Source organism: Bos indicus, chromosome 1 (genome assembly GCF_029378745.1).
Source record: "Bos indicus isolate NIAB-ARS_2022 breed Sahiwal x Tharparkar chromosome 1, NIAB-ARS_B.indTharparkar_mat_pri_1.0, whole genome shotgun sequence".
Classification (NCBI taxonomy): domain Eukaryota; kingdom Metazoa; phylum Chordata; class Mammalia; order Artiodactyla; family Bovidae; genus Bos; species Bos indicus.
Window position 1 is genome coordinate 42,568,076 of NC_091760.1, and position 24,633 is coordinate 42,592,708.

Here is a 24,633-nt window from a genome sequence, read left to right on the forward strand (position 1 = left end):
CAGCTGGTAAAGAATCCACCTGCAATGTGGGAGACCTGGGTTTGATCCCTGGTTTGGGAAGATCCCCTGGTGAAGGGAAAGGCTACCCACTCCAGTATTCTGCCTGGAGAATTCTATGGACTCTATAGGCCATGGGATCTAAAGAGTCAGACACAACTGAGTGACTTTCACTTTCACTTTCTTTGGGACATTTTCAAAGATAGTTTCAATTGTTTTTTCCTGTCAGAAAGACATGAAAAATCTTAAAGGAGCCTTTAAGTAATCTCCAGATGTATTTTACTAGTTGTTTGTACTTTTCTATTTTCAGATTCCTTAAATAGTTTTAGCCTTTGACTTTAGCTCTGCTTTCTAATTAGCATAAATGCTTTTTTTTCTCTAAATACTATTTGAATAAGTTTCTTAAAAATCCAGACTTTACATATATGACAGTTTAAATTCTCAGTTGAGAACATATATCAATGCCCTAGAGACGTTTGTGTTTTATTATCACAAACTGTACCATCTATTTTGGTCCAATTCAAAGACACTATCAACACTTTCAAAAGATTCATCCAAGAACTGTTTTCTTTTCAGAAAGAAACATTCTGAAAAATTTTGCACAGTCTGCTAAAGCTTACTCTCCATGTGAGTCAGTGTTTAATCTTTGTGTTTCGATTGGGATTGTTGTATTGGTGTTTTCACCTTAATGCGAAATAAAAGAAACCGAGCTGCATAAATGCTTCTTGCCTTCCCACAGAGTGCCATGCTTGCTCTCCTGGGCTGCTGGGCCACTTTGGAACATAGAAAGGTGGGGAAAGACCAGCCCTGTTGTAAAACACATTTCATCTCAGCTTTTGTTCTCTTGCATTATAGAACAAAGCTCAGTGGAAGTTGCCCTGTGGCACAGTGTTAGCTTTTCATAGTTCTATACACAGAGGTCTTACAGAAATGTGCTTAACAAAATTGAACATTAAAAAAATTTAAATTATTTGTAAGAGTTGCAGAAAAGATTAAAAAGTAAGTAGTAACTTTCCTGAGGGTGAAAAAATAAAAGTAGCTGGTAGTTTAATTTACATCATATATATGAGTCATTTGGATTTTCCTGATGACTCAGTGCTGAAGAATCCACCTGCAATATAGGAGCCTCAGGAGACGCAGGTTTGATCCCTGGGTCAGGAAGTTCCCCTGCAGGTGGGCATGGCAATCCACTCCAGTATTCTTGCCAGGAGAATCCCATAGACAGAGGAGCCTGGCTACAGTCCATAGGGTTGCAAAGAATTGGACACTACTGAGCAAGAAAGCGTTGATTCATTTAACAATGTTTTCTCCATTATAATTAAAATCTCACCATAAATAACCAATACAGTTAAGATTAAATATATCCTATGCAGAAGTTTGTTTGACTTTTAAATTTTCTGTTGATTTTCTTTTGATTAGTGAATCATATAAAAGACCAAAAGACTGAATATTTGATCATTTATATAATCATAACACACTTTTGAAGCCAGAGTAGAGCACGACTTTTGAAACGCTACTGGAAAATATGACATCTTTTTCTCAGAGCTTCAGGACTCTTTCTTAAAACATTCCTTTGTAAATTACACTTAAGATCATTATCATAAACTGATGTTTAGGAGATGGGAAAAGCAAAATCTACAGGCTATCCCAACGTGTTTCCTTCGCATGCACTTCCCTTTGTATATAGACTATCATAAGTCTTTATGGGGCTTTAAAATCCTAGAACTTCTCAAGGACAAAACATCTTTGGCAGCAATACAGTGAATAGTCCATAATGGATTTCCAGGATGTGTTTCTAAGATGAGGCACAGAGAGATTTGGGGCAATGTTTCATGTTTTCTAAATTACTAATGGAGACCCAAATATCATTTGGGGGTATGACAAGATGGCCAGGCATTCAGACTCTGAAGCCAGATTGTCTGGCTGCAAGCCCTGGCTCTGCCAATTTCTCAGTGTGTATCCTTGGACAGGTTCCTTCAACTCTCAGTGAATCCGTAATCATATCTGTTAGATTGAACTAGTGATTACACTCACGGCAGGTCCTGGCGTGAGGATTAAATGAGTTAACACATGTACAACTCTTAGAGCAATATCCAGCACATTGAAAAACTTATTTTTTAAGTCAGTTGTTATTACATATGTTCTGATTTAGATGTAGTATCTATTTTTAAATTATAAACAGAGAAAGTTTTCACAGAAAGAAACCAAGAACAAAAGTGATATGAAATTATTTATTTGACAAGCAGTTTAGTTTTGTTTTGAACTTAGCATAAGTTTCATTTTCATGTTTTGAACATTTCACAGTATTACAAGTTTATAAGGATTCTCTGGTGTGTTTTGTTCATTGCTGCCTAGTGTCATGTCCAACTCTTGCACTCCATGGATTGTAGCCCACCAGGCTCCTCTGTCCATGGGATTCTCCAGACAAGAATACTAGAGTGGGTTGCCATTTCCTTCACCAGGGGACCTTCCTGACCCAAGGATCAAACTTGGGTCTCTTATGTCTCCTACATTGCAGGTGGGTTCTTTACCAATTGAGCCACACAGGAAACCCCAATGTTAATTAAACTATTGATTATTATATAATCAATTATTTATTTCACAATAGAGGGAAATCTAAAAGTCATAAATTAACTAATTTCAATGTATATGCTTTTAATATGATTATTATAACATTACTTTTATATGTGCTGATGTACTAAAAAATCAAGAAAGCCCTTCTTAATTCAAATGTTACTAAAATCTTACAATCTGGTTAGTATCTTACTTTGGAAACCACAGTCTAAATTAAACATCTTTGGTAGTAACTAACTTTCATTGTCAATAAGGCACTTCTAGTTAAAGAGACATCTTTTTGGTCATATGTAATTTCCAGTGGAAAGAAAGAAAGTACTGAATATTACTGAAGTTAATTGATACAGATGGTATGCCACTGCTTTCTGAAACTGTCAAGAAAATTATATTTCATTTCTTTAGCCTCGTATCTTTGACTTACTCTCAAATCCAGAAGTGATATTATTTTCATAAATGCAAAAAAAAAAAACCCTAATTTCTACTCAACTGTTTTATCACAGAATAAAATAATTTATTATTCAGCATTAATCCAAAGGTATTTGGATCACTTCTGAATTTTAAAAGCAAAGTAAAGCAATTAAGAGAAAGCATTGAAAGAAATTAACAATAATTATTATACATATTTAGAAGTTTCAAACATTTCTAAGATTAAAATTAATTCAAGAGTAACCTAAGATATACTGGTAGGGGCAGAAATCTGCAAAGAGAGTACAGAAGACACAAGATGGCCTTTTAGATAGGAGTAAGAATCTACTTCATGCAGATACTCTATATTGTAGAATGATATTAAAATATGCACATGCCACCACCCTTATGGCAGAAAGCAAAAAAGAACTAAAGAGCCTCTTCATGAAAGTGAAAGAAGAGAATGAAAATGTTGCCTTAAGACTCAACATTCAGAAAACTAAAATCATGGCATCTGGTCCCATCATTTCATGGGAAATAGATGGAGAAACAGTGGAAACAGTGGCTGACTTTATTTTGGGGGGCTCCAAAATCAGTGCAGATGGTGATTGCAGCCATGAAATTAAAAGACGCTTGCTCCTTGGAAGAAAAGTTATAACCAACCTAGACAGCATATTAAAAAGCAGACACACTACTTTGCCAACAAAGTTCCATCTAGTCAAAGCTATGGTTTTTCCAGTAGTCAGGTATGGATGCGAGAGTTGCACTATAAAGAAAGTTGAGTGCCAAAGAATTGATGCTTTTGAACTGTGGTGTTGGAGAAGATCTTGAAAGTCTTTTGGACTGCAAGAAGATCCAACCAGTCCATCCTAAAGGAAATCAGTCCTGAATATTCATTGGAAGGACTGATGCTGAAGCTGAAACTCCTATAGCTTGGCCACTTGATGTGAAGAACTGACTCACTAGAAAAGACCCTGATGCTGGGAAAAATTGAAGGCAGGAGGAGAAGGGGATGACAGAGGATGAGATGGTGGAATGGCATCACCAATTCAATGGACATGTGTTTGAGTAAACTCCAGGAGTTAGTGATGGACAGGGAGGGCTGGCATGCTGCAGTCCATGGGGTCACAAAGAGTCGGACATGACTGAGCAACTGAACTGAACTCCTCCATTATGATATAATCAATCTCATGTGACTGAACATGGAGGTGTTAATATTATGTATAAATACACAAGTGAGGAATGTATATAGTGTACAAATGAGGACTGTGAAGCAGTGAGATAAGTGAGTTATGATAGGGCACTTGCCCAAAGTGGAAGTCTTCAGCAGCATGTGCTCTGACTCTAATCTCACATCTTCTGCCTGCACTATGCTAGTACATAAGGTGTAAGGTAATATACCATCACAGTTTGCCTGGGACACAAGGACTACCATGATAAAACCAGGAATTAACTGCATCATATAAAACACGTAACTATCAAATTGGGTTAAAGATTTACTGAGCATGGCCACGCCCATCAGAACAGTTTCCCCCTTAGTCAGTCTCTCCCATCAGGAAGCTTCATAAGTCTCTTATCCTTATCCATCAGAAGGCATACAGAAGGAAAACCACAAACACAGAAAATTAATCAAACTGATTACATGGACCACACCATTGTCTAACTCAATGAAACTATGAGCCATGCCGTGTAGGGCGAGCCAAAACAGACAGTTCTTGGTGGAGGGTTTCAACAAAACGGGGTCCACTGGAGAAGGGAATGGCAAACCACTTCAGTGTTCTTGCCTTGAGAACTCCATGAACAGTACGAAAAAACAAAAGATAGGACACTGAAAGATGAACTCCCCAGGTTGATATGTGCCCAAAATGCTACTGGAGAACAGTGGAGAAATAAATCCAGAAAGAATGAAGAGATGGAGCCAAAGCAAAAACAACACCCAGTTGTGGATGTGACTGGTTGTGAAGTAATGTCCAATGCTAAAGAACAATATTGCATGGGAATCTGGAATGTTAAGTCCATGAATCAAGGTAAATTGGAAGTGATCAAACAGGAGATGGCAAGGGTGAAATTCAACATTTTAGGAATCAGTGAACTAAAACGAACTGGAATGGCTAAATTTAACTCAGATGACCATTATATCTACCACTGTGGGCAAGAATCCCTTAGAAGAAAGGGAGTAGCCTTCACAGTCAACAAAAGAGTCTGAAATGCAGTACTTGGATGCAATCTCAAAAAACCACAGAATGATCTCTGTTCGTTTCCAAGGCAAACCATTCAGTATCACAGTAATCCAAGTCCTTGCCCCAAGCAGTAATGCTGAAGGAGCTGAAGCTGAACGAGTCTATGAAGACCTACAAGATCTTCTAGAACTAACATCCAAAAAAAGGTGTACTTTTCATTATAGGGGACTGGAATGCAAAAGTAGGAAGTCAAGTGATACCTGGAGTAACAGGCAAATTTGGCCTTGGAGTACAAATGAAGCAGGGCAAAGGCTAACAGAGTTTTGCCAAGAAAACACATTGGTCATATCAAACACCCTCTTCCAACAACACAAGAGAAGACTCTACACATGGACATCACCAGACGGTCAATACCAAAATATGATTAATTATATTCTTTTCAGTCAAAGATGGAGGAACTCTATACAGTCAGAAAAAACAAGACAGGGAGCTGACTTTGGCTCAGATTATGAACTGCTTATTGCAAAATTCAGAGTTAAATTGAAGAAAGTAGGGAAAACCCTAGACCATCCAGGTATGACCTAAATCAAATCCCTTATGATTATACAGTGGGGGTGACAAACAGATTCAAGAGATTACATCTGATAGACAGAATGCCTGAAGAACTATGGACAGAGGTTCATGATACTGTACAGAAGGCAGTGATTGAGACCATCCCCAAGAAAAAGTAATGCAGAACGGCAAATTGATTGTCTTAGGAAGCCTTACAAATAGCTGAGGAAAGAAGAGAAGCAAAAGGCAAAGGAGAAAAAGCAAGATATACCCATCTAAATGCAGAGTTCCAAATAACAAGGAGAGATAAGAAAGCCTTCCTCAGTGATCAATGCAAAGAAATAGAGGAAAACAATAGAATGGGAAAGACTAGAGATCTCTTGAAGAAAATTAGAGATACCAAGGGAACATATCATGCAAAGATGGGCACAATAAAGGATGGAAATGGTATGGACCTAACAGAAGCAGAAGATATTAAGAAGAGGTGGCAAGAATACACAGAAGAATTAAACAATAAAGATCTTCATGACCCAGATAACCATGATGGTTTGATCACTCACCTAGAGCCAGACATCCTGGAATGTGAAGTCAAGTGGGCCTTAGGAAGCATCACTGCAAACAAAGCTAGTGGAGGTGATAGAATTCCACTTGAGCTATTTCAAATCCTAAAAGATGATGCTGTGAAAGTGCTATACTCAATATGCCAGCAAATTTGGAAAACTCAGCCGTGGCCACAGGACTGGAAAAAGTCAATTTTCATACCAACCCCAAAGAAAGGCAATGCCAAAGAATGCTCAAACTACCACATAATTGTACTCATCTCACACGCTAGTAAAGTAATGCTTAAAATTCTCCAAGCCAGGCTTCAATAGTACATGAACTGTGAGCTTCCAGATGTTCAAGCTGGTTTTAGAAAAGGCAGAGGAACCAGAGATCAAATTGCCAGCATCCACTGGATCATCAATAAAGCAAGAGAGTTCCAGAAAAATATCTACTTCTGCTTTATTGACTATGCCAAAGCCTTTGACTGTGTGGATCACAACAAACTGTGGGAAATTCTTAAAGACATGGTAATACCAGACCACCTAACCTACCTCTTGAGAAATCTGTATGCAGGTCAAGAAGCAACCATTAGAACTGGACATGGAACAACAGACTGGTTCCAAATTGGGAAAGGAGTATGTCAAGGCTGTATATTGTCACCCAGCTTATTTAACTTATATGCAAAGTACATAATGAGAAACACTGGGTTGTATGAAGCACAAGCTGGAATCAAGATTGCTGAGAGAAACATTAATAATGTCAGATATGCAGATAACCCCACCCTTATGATAGAAAGCGAAGAAGAACTAAAGACCCTCTTGATGAAAGTGAAAGAGGAGAGTGAAAATGTTGGCTTAAAACTCAACATTCAAAAAACTAAGATCATGGCATCTGTTTCCATCACTTGATGGCAAATAGATGGTAAAACAATGAGAGACTTTATTTTGGGGGCTCCAAAATCACTGCAGATGGTGACTGCAGCCATGAAATTAAAAGACACTTGCTCCTTGGAAGAAAAGCTATGACAAACATAGCCAGTATGTTAAAAAGCAGAGACATTACTTTACCAACAAAGGTCCATCTAGTTCAAGCTATGGGTTTTCCGGTAGTCATGTATGGATGTATGGATGTGAGAGATGGACTATAAAGAAAGTCGAGCACCAAAGAATTGATGCTTTTGAACTGTGGTGTTGGAGAAGATTCTTGGGAGTCCCTTGACTGCCAGGAGATCCAACCAGTCCATCCTAAAGGAAATCAGTCCTGAATATTCACTGGAAGGACTGATGCTGAAGCTCCAATACTTTGGCCACCTGATACGAAGAACTGACACCTTAGAAGAGACCCTGATGCTGGGAAAAATTGAAGACAGGAGAAGGGGATGACAAAGGATGAGATGGTTTGATGCATCACAGACTTGATAGACATGAGTTTGAGCATGTTCCAGGAGTTGGTGATGGACAGGAAACCTGGCGTTCTACAGTCCATGGGGTCGCAAAGAGTCAGACATGCCTGAGCAACTGAACTGAACTGAACTATCAATTGTTTTTACTTTGCCATAGGATATCAAAGAATTTTTATATCAACACCAAAGTACAGTAAAATATGGAAATGGTCCCTTTTTATAAAACTATGTTTTCTGCCTAATGTACAATTATGATAATAAGGGGAAATCAGTAACCATACCCAAAAGGAAAAAAAAATAAAGGTACACCACCATTTTTGAGTGGCAGCTATTGCCAGACTCTGTGTCAATTGTATTTTTTTATCTACTCCTTTGAAAAAGTGTATATGATATGTAATATTATCCTCATTGTATAGATGCAAAAGCCAAAGAACTAAAATAACTTGCCCAAGATCATGAAAGTAGCATAGCTGAAATTGGAATTATGCTTTTTTTCTGTTCAAAACCATATTTTAATAATGCAAAGTCAGTTCACTTCAGTCACTCAGTCCTGTCCAATTCTTTGCCACCCTGTGGACTGCAGCACGCCAGCCTTCCCTTTCCATCACCAACTTCCAGAGCTTGCTCAAACTCATGCCCATCGAGTTGGTGTGCCATCCTGCCATCTCACCCTCTGTTGTCCCCTTAATACAAATAATTTAGAATTAAAGTCCATTGATTTGCCATTCTGTTATTTCAGTAACTCTGCTCTAGGTCTAGAATTATTCTTAGAAAACATCTTTATTTGTGTGTTCCTTTTGACATTCCAGTAAACAAAAAACTTTTTTGAGTACCTTGTTTGTACTGCCCTCTGTGCTAAATGTAGATAATGAACTTACAGACACAAATTAAGCACCAGTCCTGACCTCAGTGGCATTTTAGAGAAGGAAGCAGACACCTATGTAGTTAGGTCATCAACGTCATACCTAGTAAGTGTTATATAATTTCTTGATGAAGTGTAAACAGAAGAGAAAGTAAACAATAAAATCTTCCTAAAACAAAAGTGATTCACAGGAGAATTGACAGTGGAGATGGTATTTAAGTTTCTGGGTTTTTTTTTTTAATAAATAAGTATATGACTTTACCAAATAAAGAGAGTAAGACGGCAGTCTTCCAAGGAGAAGAGGAAGGTACAAGGAAAGTCATTCTTAGAGAATTATGAGTCCCCCAGAGAATTTGAAAAATAGGAGGTGACAGAACTAAGGTGGTAAAAGATAACAAAGGAAATAAAAGGTAGAGGAGAGACTGAGAAGGAATGTAGTTGCCAAGCAGTTTGGACTTTAATCCTGAAGAAACAATGCAATATGTAAAACAGTCTTTAGCCCTTTATAGCAATTCTTTACTTATTTCTATCTGCCTTTCCACTATACACTCCATGAGAGCTGAATCTTGTATTGATTGGAGATGTTTCTCCAGAAACCAGAAGAGTACTTGATACATAGTAGGCACTTAAATATGTATATATGCAATATTGCTGTATGTTTAAAATAAATATTATGTAAGCATTAACAGGTACAACCAATTAACGATTATTGTAATAGGTCAAGCAAGAGAAAACAAATGCAGAATGTGAACAGTGATAATAGATTTTGTATAGAGTCAGCACCACTTAATAACTTATGGACTAAGATGGGTTTGATAAAGTAGAGAATCCAATATTACAATAAAGTTTCAAACCTGGGTTATTAGATGCATGGTGGTATCTTAACCAAAACAGGAATAGAGGAGGAAAAGAAAGTTCAAGAGAAATTTTTTAAGTTTGTATTTGAATTCACTGAGAATACATTTCATTTGGGACATGATCTGATAATCATCAGGCAACAGTGTTAAGAAAACAGTCCTCCAATTTTAGTTCTTATCTTGTGAATGAAAATAACTATTTAATATATAATGTTCAAATTTATGTCATCCACATCCTTTGAAAGCCTTCAGTTCAGTTCAGTTCAGTCGCTCAGTTGTGTCCGACTCTTTGCGACCCCATGAATCGCAGCACGCCAGGCCTCCCTGTCATCACCAACTCCCGGAGTTCACTCAAACTCATGTCCATCGAATCGGTGATGCCATCCAGCCTTAGAGGGATAAGAAAACCATTTCATTTGTTATCAAATCTGTTTGAGATTATAATTATAATTCATTATTAGTACAGCAGAAACAGGGAGGTAGAAATAAATAACAGACTCTAAAAGTCCTGAATTACAACTTGGGAGGAAAAAAATACAAGCAGTCTAGTTGTCAATCCAAATTATTATCACAAATTTTGTTATCTATTAGACAAAATGTGGATGCTATATAATGCTAAATAAACTACCATTGATTTAAATCTGTAATAGTTTTAGGGTTGTTGAAATTTGTTAGATTCTTAATAATACTGAGAAATTGTACATGAGAAATTGCCAAGCTGATACAAAACATTACATCCAGCAAAAACTCATTATTTATATGAAAATGTTGAATCTATAATCTCCTTTCAGAGTCTTCTCTGAGGCCAAAAAGGGGGACACTTCCACTCCCAAAATAGTTGCCCCCACATTTCCCTGAAACATTTAAAGAATACCTCTCTTTTGTTTCCTTTAACAATAGTCTTATCATTGTATGGTTTCTTAATACCTCCTGTATAAAAATCATCATATGTATTAAGCTGCAAATTTGAAAAAGATTCATTAGTTCATTATCTATAAAAGTCCTGATTAAAGAAAATTATTGTTCTCTATAACAGAAAAAGAAGACATTTGATTTTGTGATTCATTGTGTTTAGAATATAAGTGATTTCTTATAGAATCTTGATTCTAATGCAGTTCAAAATATCTGTAACAATATCTGGGCTATTCATGAAGGAAAACCAAAGAAAGTCACTTTTTGTGTGACTTGTAGAAGTGTTTATGAAGAGCTGTTTAACTGATAAGGCTTCTAAAAAAAAGATCTGGGAATTTTGAGATGACTAACATTCAAGAACCATGGACCTTGTCCATTCATTTCAGCGCAATGTGAATACTAAGTTAATCCTACAACGTGAGGCACTTAGGGTAACTGATACTGGAAAGACCCAGAGGGATGGAATGGGGAAGGAGGTGGGAGGGGGGTTCAGAATGGGGGACACATGTACACCCATGACTGATTCATGTCAATTTATGGCAAAAAAAAAAAAAAAAAAACCTACAATTTTGTAAAGTAATTAGCCTCCAATTAAAGTAAATAAATATTTTTTAAAAACCTGTAAAAATGGAAATAAGCTGAAATATTTTGAAAATATTTAATATAAAAAAGAATCACATCCAAGTATATTTTCTAAGAGCAAAATGCAACATATAATTTCTACATATTTAACAATAACATTGATTCAGGAAATCAGTCCTGAATATTCACTGGAAGGACTGATGCTGGAGCTGAAACTCCAATACTCTGGCTACCTGTTGTGAAGAACTGACTCATTTGAAAGGACCCTGATGCTGGGAAATATTTTAGGTAGGAGGAGAAGGGGATGACAGAGGATGAGATGGTTGGATGGCATCACCGACTCAATGGACGTGAGTTTGAGTAAACTCCTGGAGTTGGTGATGGACAGGGAGGCCTGGCGTGCTGCAGTCCATGGGGTCACAAAGAGTCAGACACAACTAGCAACTGATCTGAACTGAACTGAACAATAACACAGAAAAAGCACTGTAACCAATAGACTTCTCTCACCTAACCTCATCTTTAAAGAATACCATCCTAACTTTGATAATTTCCCTTATACTTATCAATTTTCTTGATTAGAAAAGGTAATCATGGACTGTAAACTTGTAATCTTCACAGTGTAACTAACTTCCTATAGAAAACCACTAGGAAGCAAATTGCAGGTTAGAAACCATCAGTATTCTAAAAAAAAAAAAAAAGCCTTAGTTTAATAACAAATGCTTTCAATTGATGCTACTGAACAAAATACAAAAGACACAGCACTCAGGTGTGAAACTTTTAATTTATAAGAAACCAGGGGAGTCTTCATTTGATACTTTATTATCTTTAATGAGAAGATGAAACTTGTCACTGATTAATTTTAAGATTGTATAAAGGTATCTCCCAAGGAGTTATAGACAGAACTAATTCCAAAGCACTTTGTATTCACATAGATTAGAATCTTGCTGAAATACTTCAGTGTTAGTCTCTTAGGAATTGTGAAAATGATGAGAAAAATCAGTTTGTTTCTATGAAGCACCTACTCTGCTTAGATCTATGGGAGGTGACCTTGAGAAATCCAGTAAATAGAGATGCAAAGCATCTATGGGAAGGTGGAGGGGAAAACAACCTACTACAAAACCAGAACACTTTTCCTAATGCAGACAATAGATGTGATGGGAATGCAACCCTTAGGAAATGTCATCATGCGAGACTTTCAACGTCGGGGTACAATATATAAATTCTAGGGAGATGTGAGGTATGATTAGGGAAGCAAACAAGTTGGGAGATAATCCTGGCAGGAGAATACCAAAAAGAAAGGGAGAAGGAAACAAGACTGAACAAGTATAGGTGAGAATGACAGTTGATGAGCCAGTGAATGAAAAGACTGGTTAGGAGCAATGCAGTCCACCACTGGGGAGCATTGACTGACAGGAAGGGACCTACAGTTCTGATCTATAAAACTCACCTGAGAGGTACCTTTGGCATAGAAGTAAGAGCTTAAGCTCTCAGACAGACTGCTTGATACTGCCACTTCCCAGCTGTTGGATTTTGGACAAATAATTTAATTTTCTATGCCTCAATTTCTCTGGGTAATAGGGAATGTCAGTTTTTAAAAATACATTTTTATTTGTTTTAAAATATATTTTTAGAAAATAAATATGTTTCTCTAACAGCAATGGTCAAGATAGATAGAAAAGCGCGACTATGAAAAGAACTTGGGCAGACATTGTAATAACCAAGATTTTCTCTTAACATCCATAATCTATTATCATTCAAACTGGAATACTGAGTTCATAATCTTTATATTTACGTATAAAAAGGACCTCTTATTCTCCCCACCTTGCCAACCAAGTGTTTGCATCCAGCTCCTGTCTTCAAGCTCTCTGGAATCAATGGCCAAATAAAGGATTTCATGACAGATTCTCAGATTTAAAGCCCAAATCTTCTAGATCCCTTCAGTAGTGCTGACAATTCATTTGACCTCAATATTTTCTGATAAGTTTTTTTTTTTAATATGTATTTGGGTGAAATTAATGACTTTAAGGAACATTATAGAAATTTGCCAAAATGGGAAACTTCTTTGGATTCTAATTCTATGCATGATAAATGGGGATCTTTATTACTACATTTAACCTTCAGCACATTTTTCTTTAAAATACAGATTCAAATGTAAAATCTAGCATTTGCAGACATTGTACTAATTTGTTCCAGTCACCCTTTATAACCCTTAAGGCTTTGAGTTCATAAAACGGACATGAATTACAATATGAGGTCTAATATTTCCATCACTGGTACACATAATTTCTTTCCAGATCTTCTTTGCGCTCCTGAGGAAAAACTCTGTGCATAGTGCAGATTGAATTGCTAAAAATCCCGATGAGAAATGAGAAATATAGAAGTAAAAAGCAAATATGTCATACATGTTTATTTCAGATAAATATAATTTTCCCTCCCTAAAACGAATTTATCTTTTAAACCAGGGCAATTGGGCAGAACAAATAGATTCTTTTCTTTGAAAAAGAAAACAGCTATTTATGTTGAATGTTCTATCTAATAGAGGTATATTGGGAACTGTAACAATTGCAAATAGATATGATAAAAAAGAAATAAATGATGTTCAACTTCTGATTTTAGCTTCTGCACTAGACTATGAAATCAGAGTTATTTACTTTTCATGTACCGCCATCATAGTTTTGTTGATCTAATCTATGTCCAATAAAGACACGATCAAGAACTATTACAAATCCCACCAACTTTGTAGCATTCATCAATCTACTGGCATTTTTCTACTTAAAAGACCTTAAAAGTAGACTATGATTGATGACTTATACTTTCTTAAAGAGAATTTATGAATTTCTTCTTTCTGCTTTGCTTTTAGGAGTATTTTGGAAAGGCTAAGTCTAATGTAATTCTGCCATAATTACTGCATCACTGGATGAGAAGTTGTACCACAGCTGCCAGAGCAGTTCCAGTAACTGCTTAAACTCTGACTTCAGCTTGTTGATTGTCTTTTAAGGAAAAGCTCAGGACAACATAATCTAAACAAGTGATTGCAGGGCCTTAGAAAAGGAAATGCTTAATTACTTAGTAATTCATATTGTAATTCATGTTCTTTTTATGAACTCAAAGGAAATAATGCTATAAAAATGGAGAACTGTATATGTTTAATATTTATAGAAGCATGTTGGAAAATGAAGTTCCTACTAATAAAATACAAATAATTTAGCTGCCACAGCTGGAAATCTCTAACTGTAGCACATATTTCTGTAATTGCTCTAATCCTTATATATTCTCTTGCTCTTTTGGCAGGCAGACCAGTAATGATTGTGGTGGAATATATGGAGAATGGATCTCTAGACTCCTTTTTGCGGGTGAGGTGTTCTTTTCTGATGGCATTTAAATGAGCTATTTTGAGTTCTAGATTTAAAACATTTATCATAAATTAATTTTTCCGTAATGTTATTCATGGATTCTTCCATGAAGAATAGCAGCAATTTCTCTAGGGTGCATTTCTCTGATACTGTGATACGTTACAGCTACTGAGGTGGGGAAGTATATACACATGATAATTTGATTTCTCCTATAAATTGACTTGCCATATCAAATATACATATTTCAAATGATGTTATAAAGAAAGAGATTAAATGAAACTCAGTTGCTTCACATAGCCTTTCATTTTGCTTTATTATATTTAACTACTTAGCAAAATATTTTATGCCTTATATATAGTGCTGAACCCTTTAAATTGATATATACTTACCAATAGTGACTCAAGTCCATATGGGAAGATGGATTTTATCAGCTTTGTTCATCTTAAGTTCATTTGGCTATTTAGAAAACAAAATGAGAAAGAATTAACCTCTGGCTATTTATTTTAGAACAAAAAAATTTTAAGCACTATTTTTAAAGTGACTTATCCTTGACAGTATGGCATATACAAAACTCATTTGTTTTGTGTCATAGTACAGAATAGCACAGCTAAGAAGACACCATGAAGTTATATTTCAAAATGTATTTATGATATTTTTGGTATTTAAAGAGCCATCATATGCTATAAAAATATTTATTGATAGGGGAAAAATATAAATATAAAAAACAATCACTGGACTAAATACTTTTCACCCCAGCAGAGGTCACATATGTGCATGTCACTGTATTCCTTAATATATATTTATCTACAGAGACATAGCCAATTTTCTTATGGAAAAAAGACTGACTTTTGCTATTTGAATTGTATTATGTGTTTTTCTCCATTTTTTTATGTGAATACATGATCTCAAGCATTCTTTCTTCACTTCATTTTTTGCACAGTGTTATTTGGAGAAATTCTGTGTGTATCTTACCTCTCTCTCTTGATCCCATTTTCATTTATTTTTCTTTATTCCATTCCTTCTTCTTCCAACTGATCTCAATATTAACAGTGATGATATATTTACACTGACTGTACTTGATGTCCAGATTCAATACCAGAAGCTGAATTCAGCAAAATCGTCTAATTATTATAGAGCAATACTCTTCACAAAATGCATACTCTCAAGCAAGTATGCTCTTTAAGGCAAAATGAAACTCATAGGCGTTTAGGGACCTAAACAATTTGTTCTTTTCTGTAGCCATTCTCAGAATATATTTTATAGTTGTATCCATTTCTCCTGTAAATGTGTGAAATTACTTTAGGATAATTTATCAGGACCTCCTATGGTATTTGAAATGCATATATACTTATGCCTTTCCATTATGTGTATCCAGAAATGCATTTTTATCAGATACATATCAAAATGACTTGTTATCTAATGATGCTTGAGATTTTTTATCTACTATATCCTAGAGCTGAGTATAATGGCAAGTAATGTAACAGATACTCATCTAAATTGCTGCTGAAAATTGGATCAAATGACTGCCACAAGCAAATTAGGAGAGAAATGTTAGTTTCAGACGTAAGTTTTGTCCTGCTGAATCATGAATTAATTAAAACATGTTGTAAAGAAAATATACATTATAAAATATTTACTCATAAACATACATGCTTATAAGTGGTAATTTTCATGATTAAATTTTAAAAACTAATATTTTTCAGCTCTATGCACAATTGGTTAGACACAATACAATCTGGGAAAGAATAAATGTTCAAATAATGTGGCTACTTTCACTGATACTATAAGAACATTAACATATACTGTCTCAGTTCATCTTGGCTCTGCCACTTACTGGTTGTGTGACCCTGTGACTTGAGCAAGTGACTAACTTTTCTGTGCCTCTGTTTACTTATCTATAAAATGGGAATATTACTTGTATCCACTTCATGCAGTTGTTGTAAGGATTGAGTTGATTATTGTAAAGCATATAGAATAATGCCTGACATATTGTAATGGGTAGACCAAGGATTAAAATTCAAGTCTCTGAATCCAAAAGCCATGATTTCATACACATTAAATTCTTTTATCTTAAATTACTTATTACTTCTTCTTATAAGTTCACTACCATCTCCCCATGGGGTCTTGTGTCCCCTCCTCACAAGAATTAGTATTAAAATAAAAATCATATGAATGGGATAAAAAAACATAGGGTCAGTACTCCCTTTTTACTCTTTTTTAAGATTCTTTCTTTATAATCATATCTGTTTTATCTCAGAAGTTCAAAGTGCTTCATAAACTTTATGTCAACAGCAGATACTCAGCTCCCCATGGCAAGCAGAGATAATATATATATATATATATATATATATATATATATATATATCCCACATAGTCTCAAAAGCCAAGTCATTTTTCAAACTACTGCTTTAGAATTTGATAATCACAGCTTCTGCAATCACAGAGAGGAGGAAGTAGCTAAGTGCATGCCGTAGTAGGGGAGCCATCCACGGCTCATTAATAGCATTTCGTGCTTACTGGAGATAAAAAAGATTTCCCTTTGGTCTCCCACACTATTTGAAAATCACTTCAATTCCCTGTTTTATATGAAGGAATGGTAGCAAACCAAGTACAAGATTACAGTCTGGTGGCAGTGGCTGGCTGGTTTTGATACTCCCCTGAATGCATAAACCTACTATTTAGATCCTTGCAGACATTTCTCAAGAAATATATTAGCAGATGATGGTGTGGTTAAGTAAGCATGTTTGTGTGTAAGTGTGTATGTGCATGTAAATGTGGAAAAGGAGAGGTGGGTAGGTATACAAGTATATGTGTGTGTTACCTTTTAAAATAAAATGCATTTTGACTCAGCAAGTGGAGCATCAGCTTGACTGCCCAGAAGATAAGACCCCACTGGTATGTAAGTTCTCCTAGATTTTCCAAGGAAATGCTCTAGTGTAAATGAAGCACAGCCCTGAAGCTTATTCCTGCACAGTCTAACTATACATATAGATTTCATAAACACTTTTATTGGCGCTGACCTGGCAACTGTTTATCCCTAAATCTTTGGACCTCCTTTTCTTATAGCAATATTAACTAGCAATCCAAATAAAAATAGTTATAAAATACTTTAAAAATTTGAGGCATCATATGTCAAGCACAAAAAAATTACTCCTTTATTTAATAGCATTTTTTATAAAATAAAATAATCTGATTATGTTTTAAAACAATTGCTCTGGTTGTTGCACAGAGAAGAGACTATAGTGAGGTACAGATGGATACAGGGAAATCAGGAGGCTTTTGCAATAATCCAGGTAAGGAGATGATGGAGGCTTAGATTAGGATAGTTGCAGTTGAGTTGATGGAAAATGGTAGACTCTGTGATACATTTTGAACATTGAGTCAATCAATAGCATTCACTAGGGGGTAGGATCAGGTGTTAAAGCAGAAGAGAATATTCAATGATGATGGCATCTGCAATATAAGGTTAAGAATAGGCACTAACTTCTTTCTGTAGCTATTATGACTTTATTGTAATGAATATCTTATAGACTTAAAACTCTAAGAAAATGTCTGTCACATAGTAATATGTCCATAATTTTATCTATTATTATTATAATATATTTCAGAAGATGTCCTTAGTTTTGAGGTTTTTAAAAAATATTTATTAATTTATTTGCTGCATTTGGTCTTCGTTGATGTATCTGGGCTTTCTCTACTTGTGGAGAGCAGGAGCTATTCTTTATTGCAGTACATGGACTTTTCATTGCATTAGCTTCTCCTGTTGCAGAGTATGGGCTCTAGGATGCACAGGCTTCAGGAGTTGTGGCTCACAGGCTCTAAAGCATGGGCTCTGTAGTTGTGGCACACAGGCTTAGTTGCCTCACAGCATGTGGAATCTTCCTGGACCAGGGATGGAACACCCATATCCCCTACATTGGCAGGTGGATTGATTCTTAACCACTGGATCACCAGGAAAGCCCACTGAGTATTTTAAAGTTGTTTTCCTGTTACTTCTTAGTCTACTTTTTCTAGTGGCTAAAAATATTCTTAATGTTCACCATTTTTTAAAATCTGGGTATACCTCACAAATATGAGTGTTTAAATAATACATAAAAGTGCATATCAGCATTCCAAAAGCAATTATTAGACATTTGAAGATTTTCCTTGAACAAATGCAAAGCAAATATTAATTTAAAAAATCAAAGGGATCTTTTAAATATTTATGTACTCAAATTATAAATCTAGTAAAGATAGCATTTTACCTTATGCTAGTTATATATTAATAATGAGAGCTGTGTTTTATTAGCACACTCTTTCTTGTAAATTGTGTTTTGTGGAGTTATATTTGTGCTGGGGTGTAAGAGCATAATTAATCCACATCACATTCATTTTATATTCAACAGTAGAAAAAGAGTGAATTACACTTATCCACCAATATCTCTCTTTAAACCCTAAAAGTTACAGTTGAATTACATACCTTTAATTACATTTTTTCCGAAGAAAATACGTGAAACTTCAGGTCAATGAGTTATTATTACGCCTATGCCAGTTTAATGCCAAAGACTATTCTAAAAATATGTGACAGTAAGCATCCAAATATATGAAAGCATAGTATACTTGGAACAAAGCATATCAGTGACTGAACTTTTTATTCTTAAATTAGGAGTTCAGATCAGATCAGATCAGATCAGTCGCTCTGTCGTGTCCGACTCTTTGCGACCGCATGAATCGCAGCACGCCAGGCATCCCTGTCCATCACCAACTCCCAGAGTTCACTCAGACTCACGTCCATCAAGTCAGTGATGCCATCCAGCCATCTCATCCTCTGTCGTCCCCTTCTCCTCTTGCCCTCAATCCCCCCCAGCATCAGGGTCTTTTCCAATGAGTCAACTCTTCGCATGAGGTGGCCAGTACTGGAGTTTCAGCTTTAGCATCATTCCTTCCAAAGAAATCCCAGGGCTGATCTCCTTCAGAATGGACTGGTTGGATCTCCTTGCAGTCCAAGGGACTCTCAAGAGTCTTCTCCAACACCACAGTTCAAAAGCATCAATTCTTCGGTGCTCAGCCTTCCTCACAGTCCAACTCTCACATCCATACATGACCACAGGAAAAACCATAGCCTTGACTAGACAAACCTTTATTGGCAAAGTAATGTTTCTGCTTTTGAATATGCTATCTAGGTTGGTCATAACTTTCCTTCCAAGGAGTAAGTGTCTTTCAATTTCGTGGCTGCAGTCACCATCTGTAGTGATTTTGGAGCCCAGAAAATAAAGTCTGACACTGTTTCCACTGTTTCCCCATCTATTTCCCATGAAGTGATGGGACCGGATGCCATGATCTTCGTTTTCTGAACGTTGAGCTTTAAGCCAATTTTTTCACTCTCCTCTTTCACTTTCATCAAGAGGCTTTTTAGTTCCTCTTCACTTTCTGCCATAAGGGTGGTGTCATCTACATATCTGAGGTGATTGATATTTCTCCCGGCAATCTTGATTCCAGCTTGTGTTTCTTCCAGTCCAGCATTTCTCATGATGTACTCTGCATATAAGTTAAATAACAGGGTGACAATATACAGCCTTGATGTACTCCTTTTCCTATTTGGAACCAGTCTGTTGTTCCATGTCCAGTTCTAACTGTTGCTTCCTGACCTGCATACAAATTTCTCAAGAGGCAGATCAGGTGGTCTGGTATGCCCATCTCTTTCAGAATTTTCCACAGTTTATTGTGATCCACACAGTCAAAGGCTTTGGCATAGTCAAGAAAGCAGAAATAGATGCTTTTCTGGAACTCTCTTGCTTTTTCCATGATCCAGCAGATGTTGGCAATTTGATCTCTGGTTCCTCTGCCTTTTCTAAAACCAGCTTGAACATCTGGAAGTTCACGGTTCAAGTATTGCTGAAGCCTGGCTTGGAGAATTTTGAGCATTACTTTACTAGCGTGTGAGATGAGTGCAATTGCGCGGTAGTTTGAGCATTCTTTGTCATTGCCTTTATTTGGAATTGGAATGAAAACTGACCTTTTCCAGTCCTGTGCCCACTGCTGAGTTTTCCAAATTTGCTAGCATATTGAGTGCAGCACTTTCACAGCATCATCTTTCAGGATTTGGAATAGCTCAACTGGAATTCCATCACCTCCACTAGCTTTTTTCGTAGCGATGCTTTCTAAGGCCCACTTGACTTCACATTCCAGGATGTCTGGCTCTAGGTCAGTGATCACACCATCGTGATTATCTGGGTTGTGAAGATCTTTTTTGTACAGTTCTTCTGTGTATTCTTGAAACCTCTTCTTAATATCTTCTGCTTCTGTTAGGTCCATACCATTTCTGTCCTTTATCGAGCCCATCTTTGCATGAAATGTTCCTTTGGTATCTCTGATTTTCTTGAAGAGATCCCTAATCCTTCCCCATTCTGTTGTTTTCCTCTATTTCTTTGCATTGATCGCTGAAAAAGGCTTTCTTATCTCGTCTTGCTATTCTTTGGAACTCTGCATTCAGATGTTTATATCTTTCCTTTTCTCCTTTGCTTTTTGCTTCTCTTCTTTTCACAGCTATTTGTAAGGCCTCCCCAGACAGCCATTTTGCTTTTTTGCATTTCTTTTCCATGGGGATGGTCTTGATCCCTGTCTCCTGTACAATGTCATGAACCTCATTCCATAGTTCATCAGGCACTCTATCTATCAGATCTAGGCCCTTAAATCTATTTCTCACTTCCATTGTATAAGCATAAGGGATTTGATTTAGGTCATACCTGAATGGTCTAGTGGTTTTCCCTATTTTCTTCAATTTAAGTCTGAATTTGGCAATAAGGAGTTCATGGTCGGAGCCACAGTCAGCTCCTGGTCTTGTTTTTGCTGACTGTATAGAGCTTCTCCATCTTTGGCTGCAAAGAATATAATCAATCTGATTTCGGTGTTGACCATCTGGTGATGTCCATGTGTAGAGTCTTCTCTTGTGTTGTTGGAAAAGGGTGTTTGTTATGACCAGTGCATTTTCTTGGCAAAACTCTATTAGTCTTTGCCTTGCTTCATTCCGTATTCCAAGGCCAAATTTGCCTGTTACTCCAGGTGTTAATCTTGACTTCCTACTTTTGCATTCCAGTCCCCTATAATGAAAAGGACATCTTTTTTGGGTGTTAGTTCTAAAAGGTCTTGTAGGTCTTCATAGAACTGTTCAACTTCAGCTTCTTCAGCGTTACTGGTTGGGGCATAGACTTGGATTACTGTGATATTGAATGGTTTGCCTTGGAAACGAACAGAGATCATTCTGTTGTTTTTGAGATTGCATCCAAGTACTGCATTTCAGAGTTAGCGCATCAATATACAATAGCCTGAATTGATCTCTTTAACCATTTTAGTACTATAAAAGTGTTGTGTCATTTGTAGTATCTGGTACCATGTTGTATTTTCTAATATTCCTATTAATTCTCATTTTGCATACAGGACATTATATTAAAGTTTTTAATTGATAGGTAATTTATACTATAGTGATATATAGAGAAATTGAATATAGTTTCATGAACTCTTCTATAGTCTTCCTAACCCCTCATTTGAACCATACAGGAGAGTTCTTATTTACAAAACTGAATATTAGACTCAAAACTTGTGGTTCTCAACCATGCTTGGAAATCAGAATCTCCACCCTACTGACAAAATACACATGCAGTACCCAAGCAGATATATTTTGCAAAATTTTCGCAATAATTCTGATGCACTCCAGTGATGCTTCCTCAGGATCTTGGCACTGTGTTACACCCTCCCCCAGATGCTAAACAAAAAAGTTTAAATTTTACTGGCTTTATTTAAGTGCAGCACACAGTAACTATTGTAGTTTACCTTTGTACAAATCTAAGCAAAAAAAAAAAAAAATCAATTTCAATAGAAAGGTCCGTAAGTTAAAGATATATTATATATTCAGATTCACTTTATTAAAACGTAATTTGAAATCCAACTGTCATGTTTCACAAATCTACTCTTCTTCCTAGATTTTTTACATGTATTAGAGATGAAATTTTTAGTTTCCTTATGATTGAAATTTCCGATTCCACTCTTGGTGGCCTTTCCCTTCTATAACTAAAAATACAACTTGGGCTAGCTTCAGTCCAAATTCACAATTACTACAAAATAATGAAGCCTTGAAGGATTTATTAAATAGTCTATAAGAGATTATAATAAGATTTTCAGCTGGGGCGGTCACAAAAACCAAGGCTTGAGTTAAAAGGAGATATTGACTATTATTTGTTCAGTGGTTATTTTAAACAAGAATGATCTGGTCTTTTCAGACCTATAAATAACCTTAGCCACTTCTTTTTCTAATTCAAGAACATTTTAAAAAGTCACAGCATGGTCAACTTCCTGATTTAGAAACATATAAAAACTGAATTTTAACTTTAAACTTAAGTTAGAAGTAATCCTCCAAGGACTGTTTTCTGCAAAGTCACTTATAAATCAATTGTTGAGAACTCAGGATGCATTTTCCCATAAATATTTCTTTTAAAGCTTCTGCTTAAGTCCCTAGGCAGATCCATAAAAGCCTCTTTAACACAGAATACAGCTCAAGGATGTAACTTTCAATACAAAGAAGACCTGTAGTTTCCTTCAAAAAAAAAAAAAAATGGAATAGATTTTTGTGCCTTATTTTAGCGGGGCGGGGGGGTGGGGGGAGTCCATTTTTATGCGGCATCCACCCCTTTCTTAATATCCTCTTCTCAGATCCTCAGATGTTTAATTTTTTCTGTTTTAAATTCATATGGTAGCACACCCTTCCTTCCCTTCTCATCCCCAGGCTAGGCTTTTTTCTACTTCATAGAATTACCTGTAACTTGGACCTTTACCCCATCCTAATTGTCCCCATTCTTTCATTGCTCCCATTCTTTCATTGTCACAGATCTTGCTGCTGCTGCTGCTAAGTCGCTTCAGTCATGTCCGACTCTGTGACCCCAGAGATGGCAGCCCACCAGGCTCCCCCGTCCCTGGATAAAACTAGGTTAATTCATACTAACATGTGATTCACAAATACTATTTTAGTTCTCCTAGATAATTTTGCATTTTTACATGAACTTGTAAATCCAAATAATTTTTTTTCATTTTACATTATTCTGGTTATGAGATCTACTTTCTTGACAAAATTTTAAGTATACAATATGGTATTGTTCACGACAGGTATATTATTGTACAGAAGCTCTCTAGAGTTTATTTATCTTGCTTAACTAGCCCTTTATGCTCATTGAAAGTTGTTCAGTTGAGTCTGTTTGCAACCCCATGGACTACAGAGTCCACGGAGTTCTCCAGGCCGGAATACTGAAGTGGATAGCCATTCTCTTTGTCAGAGGATCTTCCCAACCCAGGGATCGAACCCAGGTCTCCCTCATTGCAGGAGAATTCTTTACCAGCTGAGCTACAATGATGAGTAACTCTCTATATGCCCCTCACCTGGTCCCTGAAACCACCATTTCACCTTTTGATTCTGTGAATTTGGCCCAAACAGAATTTTAATAATGAAATTTCAGTTAGAAAAAAAAAAGAAGTGAGAACATTCATACAGTATGGATGAGAATATTTTGGGGCTAAGGAACAATTAGAAACATAGAATTCGTCTCTTCTCTGTTGTGACTCTTCAGAGATTCTCATCATCAGTGCCTTAGAAAACCATTGTGTTTCTTTCAACTTCTAGCTTTCTCAGAATGTCCTCAAGCAACACAGAAGTAGGGAGACAAGAGGTTAACAAAGTGTCCACTGTTTGTATACCTCAATCTCTTGTAAACCACTTAGTAAAGTACATTTCCTGTGTAGCCATTTTGTAGTTCAAGTCAGCATTTTTGGAAGTAATAATTTTACAACTCTCCAGCTCACCCTTCTATTTTTACCACTCTGTTTTGAAAGGCTGGTGCAATTTTTTTATAACTCATGGTTAGTAAACTAAAAAAGTCTTTTGACATACATAATAACCAAATGTTCATTCAGTTCAGTTCAGCCGCTCAGTCGTGTCCATCTCTTTGCGATCCATGAATCACAGCACGCCAGGCCTCCCTGTCCATCACCAACTCCCGGAGTTCACTCAAACTCATGTCCATCGAGTCGGTGATGCCATCCAGCCATCTCATCCTCTGTCACTTCATTTTAAATCATAAATTGTCATTATCCAACAGTATTTATTTCACCACTTTTGTAAGGAATCCTTGCAAGTTGATTTATTTATTGTAGCTAACCAAGTGAATTGAACAGGATAGTGAATTGAATTCTTGGCAAATATTTGTTAAATGATGACATGCAATTTTTATTAATACTCCTCTAGAATAGTAGTTTATTATCTACTAGGTATAGTGTTGTTTATCACTCATGTTTAATGTTTTTAGGATACTGAGTCACTATAACAATTATTTACTCTGTACAAAGGAGTATTGCACATTTTTCAACAAGAATGTTTGATGACAGTGATATA

General features: G+C 36.2%; 1 protein-coding gene across 4 annotated transcripts in view; it reads left to right on the forward strand.

The window, feature by feature from the left end:
* EPHA6 (EPH receptor A6) overlaps positions 1-24,633 on the forward strand; it is a 1,027,581-nt gene that overhangs the window by 858,620 nt on the left and 144,328 nt on the right. For all 4 annotated transcript variants that reach the window (XM_070786786.1, XM_070786808.1, XM_070786797.1 and 1 more), the window contains one exon: positions 14,158-14,219. In XM_070786786.1, the coding sequence (XP_070642887.1) occupies positions 14,158-14,219 (62 nt within the window). The remainder of the gene's footprint in view (positions 1-14,157; positions 14,220-24,633) is intronic.